The sequence below is a fragment of the Ammospiza caudacuta genome, chromosome 6 (assembly GCF_027887145.1).
Source record: "Ammospiza caudacuta isolate bAmmCau1 chromosome 6, bAmmCau1.pri, whole genome shotgun sequence".
NCBI lineage: Eukaryota > Metazoa > Chordata > Aves > Passeriformes > Passerellidae > Ammospiza > Ammospiza caudacuta.
In genome coordinates this window covers 28,396,387-28,408,284 of record NC_080598.1, presented here as the reverse complement: position 1 = coordinate 28,408,284, position 11,898 = coordinate 28,396,387, and the positions used below count along the sequence as shown (strand labels likewise).

General features: G+C 44.3%; 1 protein-coding gene across 1 annotated transcript; it reads right to left on the bottom strand.

The window, feature by feature from the left end:
- Positions 1-1,416: 1,416 nt before the first annotated feature.
- On the bottom strand, positions 1,417-10,979 carry VPS18 (VPS18 core subunit of CORVET and HOPS complexes). The gene is made up of 5 exons (XM_058806765.1): positions 10,889-10,979; positions 7,824-7,965; positions 7,546-7,637; positions 4,971-6,841; positions 1,417-4,264 (listed from the first exon to the last, which is right to left on the bottom strand). Exons 1-5 carry the CDS (start codon positions 10,977-10,979, stop codon positions 3,536-3,538), a joined length of 2,925 nt encoding a protein of 974 aa, XP_058662748.1. The 3' UTR covers positions 1,417-3,535.
- Between the last annotated feature and the right edge of the window lie 919 nt (positions 10,980-11,898).

The window sequence follows — 11,898 nt, the reverse complement described above, 5'->3', positions numbered from 1 at the left end:
CTTTTGATGTTCAAAACATTAAAATCAGTGACCTGTGAGCTGAAATTGCCATTTAGTTAGAGACAATTTTTTAGCATCTTTACCTCAAATCCTTACACCAAATCCAAGCTACCTTACACCAAAGGCTGTGTCTCCAAGCACCCAGCACATCCCCTCAAAAGCACTGAGATCCTGCTTCAGTTCCTCACTTTTGTGCCATTCTTCCTTCAGCTACAGAACGCTTTCAGCTCTCTGCAGCAAACCCCAGTATTTAAATGGACAGCAATGACATCTAGTGGCTGCTTTAACAATTTGCCTTTCTAAATTCCCAGCCTGGGCATTCGTTTTTAGAAAGGAGACAGAACCTACTGCTTTCAGCATTTCACTTAGCTGCTGCCAACTACAGGAAGTGCACCCGAAATTCTCTACAAACTCTTTCAAAACACATACCACTGTCTCCCCCAACTCAGAGCATTTCCCCCTATCCCTTGCTCAAAGCCTAGGAGAGGCCATGTAGTAGGCACAAGTTTGCTTTAGGCCTTGCCTGCACTACTGAATTTCTTCAGTGTAGATGGAGCTACAGATATTTGTTCTGGGTACACAGGGCTGGGGCTTCCCCACACCCTTTTGGTTATGCTGTTCTTCAGCTGCATAAGGCTAAGTGGTAGGAGTTATTCACACAGACAAGGACAAGACCCAAGGCCACAGTTTTGAACAGCTGGTCCAGTTCATTCATAGTTTAAAATACATACAAAGGACTGTAAGTTCTAAAATGTAACTGTGCTGAAGTTACAAGGAGAAAAGATAAAAATGCTATTCTGAATGCAAAGAGGAAGAGATCTTGAAGATTAGATTTATGGGAGAACAGTAAGCAGTTCACTTCCCTCCACCACCACAAACCCACCCCACCCCTCCCAAGAAAAAATAAACCCTCTTACCTTTTTCACTGAGTGATGTTGCAAAATTGCCAAGAAGCACAGGTAAGTGGTTACTGAAACTTTTTGAAGCACGTGACAATGTAAATAAAGTTTGGAAGATACCTTTATGTACCTTTTTGTATTACTGCCACTAGTCATTTAATCACTACTGCAGTCTTTGCCAGCAGTAACACTCTCTATAACCTTGACAGCAAATCAAATCATTTTTCAGTTAACAATGGTGAGGAAGAATGAGATTTGTGGTACATGTATCTGGTGCTTGTGCCTACAGCCCTCAGAGAATATTGCATACTAGTCATTAAAAAATACATACTTCTAGTTTTGTTAACTGAGATCTATTAATACCCATGACTGGAATCAGAGGCGCCTTTCCCCACCACCCAATCTCAGGCAAAGACAAGAGGGTTTTTATTTACTTGCTATGCCTCATTTCCCACAGCTTCTTCCAATACTCTGGACAAGCAGATCACCCTGCGATGGTCTATTTAGTGATGTGATTTCTCTAGCACAAACAGGCAAAATAATGGAAGACTATAATAATTCTAATATACCAGGAAAGCATTCTGTAAAAACCCAAAAGAGATGGAACAAGTGTTAAGAACATGTCAAAATAATGTGAAATTACCCCTGCATCAGAATGAGCTGATACACATGTTCTGCTAAAGGGCAGAAAAAGAGCCAGTTACCTTTGACCAGAAATTGGTTTGGGTGGGAGGCTACTGTTGGTTTGCAATGACAAACCTTAAATATCACACCGCTTACAGGAAAAGATGATGATTCACAGGAATGGCCAGTTATAACAGGTTTAATGGTAAACTTCAAAAGACATCACATTTAGGTCTCATCACAAATCCTCCTGCCAGACCCACCAACTTATTCAAAACAAAAGGCTATGCAAAGCCAAAGAAAACTACAGCATGTGGGTTTTCTGAAAAAGTGCTTTCTGACAAGCCAGCAAACACACACCACGAGGTGCTAATGGGACTGCCTATCCCATGGCTCCACCAAAGAAAAGAGGATCTTGAAACCTCAGGTCTTCCTAATTTCATTTCTGTTTTTTACTACTCATGTCATTTTACACAGATAAAATTAGTTCGTTCCAGGCTGATGCTCCCAACAAAAACATAAATGTTCTTCTGAAGTTCTGAACTCAGAATTCTTAGGTCAGATCCTTGAGGAAACCAATACATATTCTCCTACAATAACATGAAGACCCATTTCTACAACCCTACAAGCAGGGTAAGGGGTTAGGAGATTGAGAGAGGTATTCAAGACAAGCACACATATTCATGTGAAAGAACTGAGGTGGCTTTTCAGAAGACAGTATTTTCTATTGCCTTAATTACAAGAATTGTATTTTGTCTTTTAGAACATTCAATTCTTCTGCCAATCACTACCTTTGTGATTCAGTCCCAAACAGCAAAACCTAATTAAAATCTTATTTTCCTAAAACAAAACAAGGAACCCTTGCTAAACTGTTAATGACAATTTTTTCTTCTCTCACTCACAACATAGTGATTGCTACCTTCTGGGAAAAATTTTCCAAGTTGGAGCAATAGATAGATGCATTGACATGCAGCCATCTCCAAAAAGTGGAAGGCAAAAGACTGTTTAGGCACAAGGTACTAGCTTCAAAGGGCAAAGCAAATTTCACATCAACAGAACTTTTCTGTAGACTACCCTCGAGCAAACCCCTGACTAGATCCTGAGTCTAATGCTCAAGTGCAGAAGAGAACCACAGCAAGATACACAAACAGATTGTGCTCCTGCTTGCAGAGTGTCAGTTGAAACCTTACTGCTGCATCTATCAGTTTTGGTTTGGGGTGAAGAGAAAACCAAGACCCACTACACAAAGGCAGTTATAGTAGAAATAGGATGGGAAGAGGAGTGGTGAACAGGCATTTTGAGAAACAGTACCTACAGAAAATCCAAATGTGCCTGGTCTCATGCATAAAGCTTATGACAAAGAGAATTATACACCCTAAATTGCACGCAAATTACTTTTATAATTTTCCTGCAAGATTGTATAATTGAATAATTGAAAATGATACACATTCTTGTATCACATTGTGTAGAAACATGTATTTGTGTAGCATGATGTTTACAAAATATTAATATGTAAGAGCTTCTGTCCTTTCACGTTCTTTCTATGTATGTGGTTATAGACTCTCAACAAAAAGGAAACAGAGGGCAATTCTAGCTTTGAAAATTATGAATGAAGACTACTTTGCTTAGTGGCCTTCACTGCCTTTCTCTTTCAGCTCGTCTTCACCAAAACAAATACCACACAACAGGGCAGATAAATCACAGGCTGTTCCCAATTCTTTCTGGACAACAAGGCACTCCATTTAGCTTCACACTGAGAACCTAAGAAGAACTGCAAGCAGAAACACCTGCTAAATATATTCCAGTTGGTTAGCTCTAAGTATTGTTAAAGTTCTTAGACAGCCATAGCTACATCTCCCCACTTCTCAAGACTAGTTCTCCCTAACCCTGGTAAAAAGACTGCACTACCCTTTGTTTAGAGTTGCACAGAAGTCACTGTGTTCCTGCTCCTGGAGGTTATATCCCCAGCACAGAAGCTTCACAATTTGTTTGACAGTTGAAGATTTGGAAAATTACAGCCAGCTTTGCATCTCCTCTTCATATTTCTGGGGATCAATAAAAGGCTTGTCAATGGACCGGATCATCAGCTCACCACAGTACACACACTCAGCTGCCACAATGTCATCAATGTCAGCTTTGATCTGTTCCCGGCTCTGCTGCCCCTTCCCCAAGCTAATGGTGTCTGCATCCTTGGGACGATGGTGGCTCTTGGATGGCTGGCTGGTAGCTGCCAGCTTCTTCTGAAGATCTTCAAGTTTTGCCTGCTTATAGGCAGGAAGGTTAGGGAAAACTGCTTGAAGGAGACAGTCATAGTGAAACATGTGACCACAGAGGAAAAGGTAAAAAGGGCGGTTTAGAAGAGGAAAGTCACAAGCAGCACATTTTTCCTGAGGCTCCACAGAGCCATATTTATTTCTCATTTCCTGGATGTCCTCTCGGATCCTCTTGGCACTCTGTGTGGCTTCCTCCATCTCCCTTTTCAGCTCCTCGATGTGCTTGTTGTAATCCTCCAGGGAGTTACAGATTGCCTCCTTGAAATGGTCAATAGTGACAAAGTCTGGAAAGAATGGCAGCACATCCTCAATCTTCAGCAGGGCACAGCTGGAGAGGCAGGCCATTGCCTTCTTGACATCCTTCTCTTCCTGGACAACATGGCGAGCGATCTTCAACCACAGCTTCTTCCGGAGCTCCTCATCATCTTCAGGAAGATCTGCACAGGACTTGGCAAGATCAACATCCACCTAGAAGTTGGACAGACAAGGAAACAGAGTTAAGCTTCCCTCTTTGTTTATCTACCATTCAACTTCAAAGCCTGTTGTCCATTTTAAGAGGCATTTAGAAAACCTCTATTGCTATCTCACTGCCTAGGACAGCACTACTGGCCCGCTCCATGTTTCCATGGCAAACACCTCTCCTCTCCACCAGCACTCCTCACTGAAGATTAGCTTGCTACCCAACAGCACAGAAAGGGCAAATTCATGTTATAGTATCTTTGCTGGCCTCACATTTCAGCGAAGACACAGCAATTCAATAGGAAAAAAATCCAGCATCTCCCTGAAGGTCAGACTAAGCTGACAAAGACTTCTGTGATAATTACCAAAGCTATGAATAGGTAATTAGAATCCTTAACAATAGCTATACAAATCTTGCATAAATGCAGATATGTTAAAGGTATTTTATGTCAAAGACTGAGCTTGAGACAGACAGTGCTCCTCCTTGTAGTATCCATACCTCCACCCTCAGTTATGGCTTGCCAGTCAGCTGCCTACTTGAAACAGTTGTGAAAGCACACAAAAATATTAACAGAGACAGGTCTTTTTTCCAAGCCTCAGCTACACTGCTTTGATACCTGCGGGTCCGTCCAGCTCCTCTCAATGCTCTGCTGTTCAAGGAAACTTGAACAAATTACATTCCCGTGTACCACAGCATGCACAGATACACACATACCTGTAAGGCGAGATCCACAGCCTCCTCATATAATTCCATCACTTTGTAAATGTGGACGCATGCACGGTGGTGCCCATGCTCTGCACACAGGCGAAGTGCATACTTCAGGTCGTAGTGGATCCTGTTTGGGTTGGTTCCTGCTTGCTCCAGGTATGACAGCAACGAGTCTGGCCGACACAAAGCATAAAGAGACAACAGGTAGTTGTGAATGGCTTGCTGGGTTTCCTCCAACTGGTAGACACAGAACTCCATATATCTGATGGCTTCATTGATCTGCTGGGTGCTGGCACTCTGGCTGTAGTTAACAAGGGCTGGAATGAGGTTCCTGGCATCCAGCCTAGAGCCCATAGAAATCCAAGCATCAACCACCTTCTTGGGAATATGCTGGATGAGAACTGGAGAGAACTTGTAGAAGAGTTTCTCGTCTCTGTGCCTGGACAGCACATTTAGAGCCTCATCGTACTCGTCGTGCTGGCAGTGGTGAGCTACTACACGCTCGTAATCCTGCATGATGACTGCAAAGTAGACCATGTGCTCTGTGTCGCCATGGCTTGCCAACAGTTCATAAATAGATGCCCGATTATTAAAAAGACAGTCTTTGTTTTTAGGGCTGCTCAGGAAAGTGCGGAACTTCTCCCGTGTATCCAAATAGAGATTTCGCTGTGAGAGATCTCCTTGCAATATGCCCAGCCAGTTCAGGTACAGCTCTGTCAACCACGTGGTCAGCAGAGTAGTCTGTGTCTTCTCCGAAGGCTTTAGGTTACTTAGCTTCTTAATCAGAAACTCCATCAGGGCCTCCTCTTGCTTGGCTTCAATGAACTTCAGAGCAATTTCCTCAAAGTAGTTCTGGGTCAGCGCATAACATTTGGCACTGTCCAGATACCTCTTATTTTGGAAGCAGTGCTCTGCCTCTTTGGCCAACACAATGTCAAGACACTCTGGACGGTCCTTACAATACTCTTTTGCTAAATCAAATTTGTTCATATTCATATACATCTTCCACACATCTCTGGATTCCCGCTGGACATGGTAGCGGAACACTACTTTCTCAGTGTGGATCCATATCTGCTGGACTGTGGGATCTTTAATCATGCGTGTCAGCAAGCCAAACTTCTCCAGGAACAGATCCTGAAAAACAACCTGTCCGTTCAGAGTGCAGACAGCCTTCACCCGGTCAGGCAGCAGCAAGAGAAAGTGGAACTGGGTAAGCACAATGGATATTGGCTTGTTCACAGTTATGTCGATGTCAGGAGGATAAACCCAGACCCGTTCATCACTCAGAATTGAATCAGGACGACTGTAATCCAAGGTGCCATATAGAACACCGTTTCCCATCATCCAGGCAAAGGAGCGTGGGTTGGAACGCAGTTTCGGAGTGTAAAAGGCAATCTCGCTGAAACCCAAGTTGGCTGGAAACTCCCGAAAGCTGGGCAGATGGTCAGCATGCACAGCAAATATGGAGCTGAAGCCTTGCTGCTCTGTCCCTTCAGGCACCTTGCCAACAAACTGAAAGAGTCTCTTCCTGGTGGTGGCTATAATAAAAAATTTCCCTTCTAGCCCTCGTTCAATTTCCAAGCAGCAGACTGGGGCAGGTCCAGATTCCTCCTCCAGAGTGTAGACCTGTCGGAAGTACTGGTCAGGGTTAGTGCTGAAGAGGCTTCCTTCGCTGACAGAGATTTCAGCCTCATAGATCTGCCCCTGGGATGTCCCCACCAGGATAGGCCCTGTGTTGGTTTCTGAACCAAGAAATTTGTTCCAGCCCACACTTTCAATCAAGTGTCCTTTCCAGCGGGAGAGTGCCCGCACTTTCTGAACACTTCTGTTCAGGTAAAGGCATTCGCTGGTGTTCAGAGCAATCAGGAGATGAGAGCCTGCCAACAGCAGAGGGGTATGGGAGGGAGAAGGAGAGAACTAATCAAGACTGTGCCTAAGCAAGCCAAATTCCTGCAGCTTCTAATCTTAACATTTGATAAATTCCAATATCAACATACTTAATCCAAGACTTTCCCAGGCATTCATGGGAATGTGGGGGATTTCCATGCTGGATCATAACAGTAGTCCATATATTGCAATGTTAAATAACTGGTACCAGATGCTTTAGCAAGAAGGTATTCTGTTTAAATAAATGTTCTAAGGATAAACACTTCCCAGAGTTCCGTCCTATCCCTGGCAGTTGGTGAGAGATATGAGCATCTCTTTCCAAATTTTTGTTCAGTTTTTTTAAATCAGTCTAGGCTACAGTGAACTGTAGACGTTCTATGGCCCTTTTTAAAAATTCCTATATAAACCATACAGCAGAGAGTGACTACAAACCTTCCTTTGATTGGTTTTAGCCTAGCTCAGAACAGCCTAATTGCATGTGTTCATTTCAGAGTCTGAAAACACAACACAGGCACAAGCCTGTGCTTTACTAATAGCAAAAGGGCAAACCAGTGGGCAGGGGCCCTGGAAAAAGACTCTGGCTCAAGCAAGATTGGTCTGTTCTCCTTATGCACAAAGCAGAAAGATAACTACTTCACCAGCGCTTGCTCTGCTCTGTTCACTGTCTGTAAATATCCATCACCCACTGCCTCACCTGTGTGGTCCAAAAACATCTTGTAGACTTTGGCTTCATCTTTGCGTCCCAGCTCTACCTGATTAGGTTCATCTGGCTTTCCAAGATCAATCCTGCAAAGAGAAACCACAAAAGCATGCTGCCAACAAAAGTTCACATACTGTAACTCCTCACCTGTTTTCCATATTGGGCTTGCGGCTTTTTATCCAGTTTGCAAACATAAGCTCTCTAACAACTTAGGGGAAAAAAAGAAGGCAGGGGAAAAACAAACAATAACTTCAGGATTCTGGCAGCATTACCTGAGAAGGGTGTCTTTCCCAAGGCTCATACAGAGCTGGTTAGAGGAGACCACTAAGCTGTTAATTTTCTCAGGAGGAGTAAAATCAATCCTCTGCTTGTTAAATATTGGCGTTTCCTTCTCCAGTCGTGCATTGACATATCCTGGAGAAAGAATGTGAACACTTAGAAACCGAATAAGACAAAACCCCATAACAACAACCACAAACTACATCAAAATCCAGCCTAAAATACTAAGAGGATTGTGTCCTGCTCCAAGTTTTACTGAAAAGGAAGTGTGCTCCATGGAGCAGGAATACAGAGGGAAAAAAACCTCTAATTCCAGCCCTACTGGTGTTGAAAAAGACAATGTAGTAATGGAAAGTAGCCTGCTACTAGTAGGCAAGTCCTTTAATTGTCTGTTCTACCAATGCTTTCTCCTTGCCTCTGCCTCTCCTCTAGACCAGCTGCAGAATCCTTAAAATACACTTTTTCCAGAAGAAGGTGCACATTCAGGAAGAGACAAAGCAATCACAGCCTGACTAGGCAGCCTTTTGCATGTGCCTTTTTCTTATGCATTGATCCACACCTTACACACTACCCACTTACACAAGAGTGCATTCCTTTATTTCCAGTTAAGTAGAACTGATGTTCTTCTTTTCAGATTAGGGAGCTGCAATGCCACAGTTTAAATTCGCTGGTATGAACTGCAGTTCAAAACACGTACAAAAAGCTCCCAAGGTACAGATTCACATGATATCACAGCTAACCAATAAATACCTATTTACATATATATATATATATAAAAGGGAAGGATTACTCTGGAAAACCCACATGTTACCAGATCATCAAGTCACATTCATCCAGGTAATCTCAAATTTTTTTCAGACTGTCACCTGGCAAAGCCAGGTTGACTCAACAAAGAAACTCAGAGGCAGGAAGGAAAGGGAACAAATAGTACCTGTACAGAGGTAAGGGTTTAGAGTTAAGGAGAAGCTGTTTATGGTTTAATTCTGTCATAGTTCAAGCCAAAGTATTGGATTTCAGCATTCTGGGCTCTTTAGGCCTGTATCCATTACATTTATAACATCCACAGGATCATCACCATTAACATGAGGATTTTAGCTATTGTCCCTAATAGGAGAAGGAAGAGCTTCCTTAATATACAGTTTTCTATACAAAGGACATGTCCATTTTATAACATTCATTCCTTTCAAACAGTCTCCTCCCTCATCTTGCCCCCAACGTCCCTCTTCTGTTTAACCAAGATTCTACTGCATCATTTCACACCCTGATTTCTGGGCAAAGCTACCTATTTCCTCAGACCTTTTAATCTGTCCAAAGATCTAAGATCACCAGTACGGTCTAGTGGGTCAAAGCAGGCTTTTCGAAGCTAGAGCTACAGTACTTTAAGTTCCCAATGCAGCAGGACTTCAGGTTGGATACAGAGTCACTGCTTGTTTATCTACAACCTTGAGAAACAGTACCTGCAGTTAAACAAGCATAAGGAACACTTCCCTGAAACTGAGGAATAAGTTTCAACATCTTCCAATACTGCAAACCTAACATTAAGGACTGCTTTCGGGAAGGTAACTATTGTATCTTTTTACAATATAAATTTACTTACACTTCAGATTGCCTGCAACTTTTACCAACCCAAATTTTATTAAAAATTGTCTGTGTGGCCTAATTAAGAATAACTGAAATCCTGATTAGGCTGTGCCTTTGCAACTAAGCAGTTTCCCAAACCTCCTCTGCCAATATCAACTGTGAGCAAACAAGCAGATTTCTCAAGTGTAAGACAGCCATGACTGAAGACAGTGTTCCAGCTGTCAAGAAGAAAAGCTGAGTCCTAAAAAATTTATTTTCCATGACACGACTTGTCCTAACACTGTTCTGCACAACACCTATTCAGGCCACTTATTCTATATCTAACATTGCACAATGAAATAACCAAGCATGTCAAAACAAACAAGGGGAACATACCTACCTCAATATCTAGACTCAGAGTAACTGTGCCAATGTATTTATACTCCATACTATACATAGTATGGCAGAATTTTGATAAATTCTTAGCACGTAGATGAACCTCACAACTTGGTTTCCCTGAAAGTTACCAGTGGGCAACACTACACCAGGAAAAAAACTTGAAAGAATGTGTCCATGTATTTCCAAACTTGTAACCCAAAACCACCAGCTCTGCATAGCAGTTGGTACTACCATGAAAATTCAGGTACAACAGAATTCTCTCATACCATACATTTCCCTGGCACACCAAAAAAACATTGAGAGGTGACATCTAGTAGAAAATGGTTATTGAACCTAATAAATATTGAATTTATCATGGAATAATAATGAAATAAATTTCTCTGACATGAAAGAAAAAACGGACTGGTCATCACACCATTACTTGACACTGATGGGATGCTACACTGAGCAGTGCAGTATAGCAAAGCCTCACACCCTTTGACAGAAAAGTGTAGCAGTGATAAGGACTGCTCTGCTGGTCACCTCGCCATCGTGTAGTCAGCCTAAAGGAACCACTCTAGACAAACGAAGTCCTTGGTAAACTGAGCCTGGGTTAGGAAAGGAGCTCCGTGCAGGAACAGCTGTGCACACATCCGTAACACGGTAAAGCGAGGCTTCCTCAGAGAGGAGCAGAAAGGAGAAGTAAAGTGACGGAGCGTTCATAACCCTCTGGCACAGCTCTAGCTGCACAGGGCTGAGGTATGGCTGGGTGTAATTTGTGACACACAGGCACCTGCGACTCCACGCACCCTTGAGCGTTTGCTCCCGCAGCCCCTCCGGCCGCAGCCTCCCACACAGCACGGCACGGCGGGTTCGCTGGCCTGGCCCGCACCAGCACTCTGCCCAGCCAGCAATGGAGCGCTCCCCGTCCCCAAACACCTCCCACAGCAAGCCGCAGCAAAGACAAGCCGCAGCCGAACGCTTTGCCCCACACGCACACAGTGACACACCTCTTCCAGGCAGCACAGCCTGGCGTGCCCTGCTCCCCACCCGGAGCTGCCGCCTCGCCTCCCCCTCTCGGTAGGAAGGCCGCACGCGGGAGGCCCCGGGGCACACGTACCGGAGTGCGGGATGCCCACGGTGGCGCGGCTCTGCGGCACGGACACGGAGCGGTGCAGCGAGTCCTCGTACTCGTCCAGGATGGACGCCATGGCCCAGCGCGGCGCGCTCAGCTGACCCGCGGCACGTGCGCCTGCGCATGCGCGGGCGGGGCGGGGCCGGCGGCGGGGTCGCTGCCTCACAGCGATGGCGGCGGGACTGGGGTGGCGTGGGTGTGTCCCGACACTGCTGTCCCCGACACTGCCGTCCCCGACACTGCTGTCCCCGGTGTTCCCCCGAAACTGTCCGGTCGCCCTGTGCCCTTGCTGCCGGGCCTTGGGCTGCGCGCGGTGTCCGCCGCTTCTGCTCACTGCCGCGGGTACCGAAAGGCTTATGTCGAATTAAGAAAGGGCCCACTCGAATAAACAAAGTCAGCATTTTTATACGCCAGTAGTAACCAGAAGTTCCTCTAGGTGGGATGTACGCTCTGAGTTTGTTGTTGAATATAACATCACAACTTGAATTTGCCACCAAAGAGGGCTAAAAAGAAGTAGGTTAGCGTCCCACACGACCACTGGAGATCCCTCAAATGACCACTAGAGACCCCTTCCCTGATACATAAGTATGGTAATAAGACCTACACAATTAATCAGCAGATGTAGAAGGCTGCTTGGAAATGGCTGTAAACTTCTTGGAATGTAAATACATATTCATATAAAAAATTGTATGTAGGTAATAGAAATGTGAATCTTAGTGTGCATAACAGGCAGAGAGACACCCCTACGCCCCATTAACCTGGCACTGTGACAAAGTAGTGGTGGCTTTCCAATCTGTAGCTCTGGTTTGAAGGTTTTCTTTCCCAGTTTTCAGTGACACTGTCCTGTTGTGTGCAGCTACATGTGTGAGAAATTACCTCATTAATGCAGCAGTGTGCCCTACTAGAATCAGTCATGATTGCCAGAGCAATTCTACTGACTGCAACTGGGAATTATCTGGTTTAAAACACTCTGTAAAAACTCCTGTGTTGTGGCT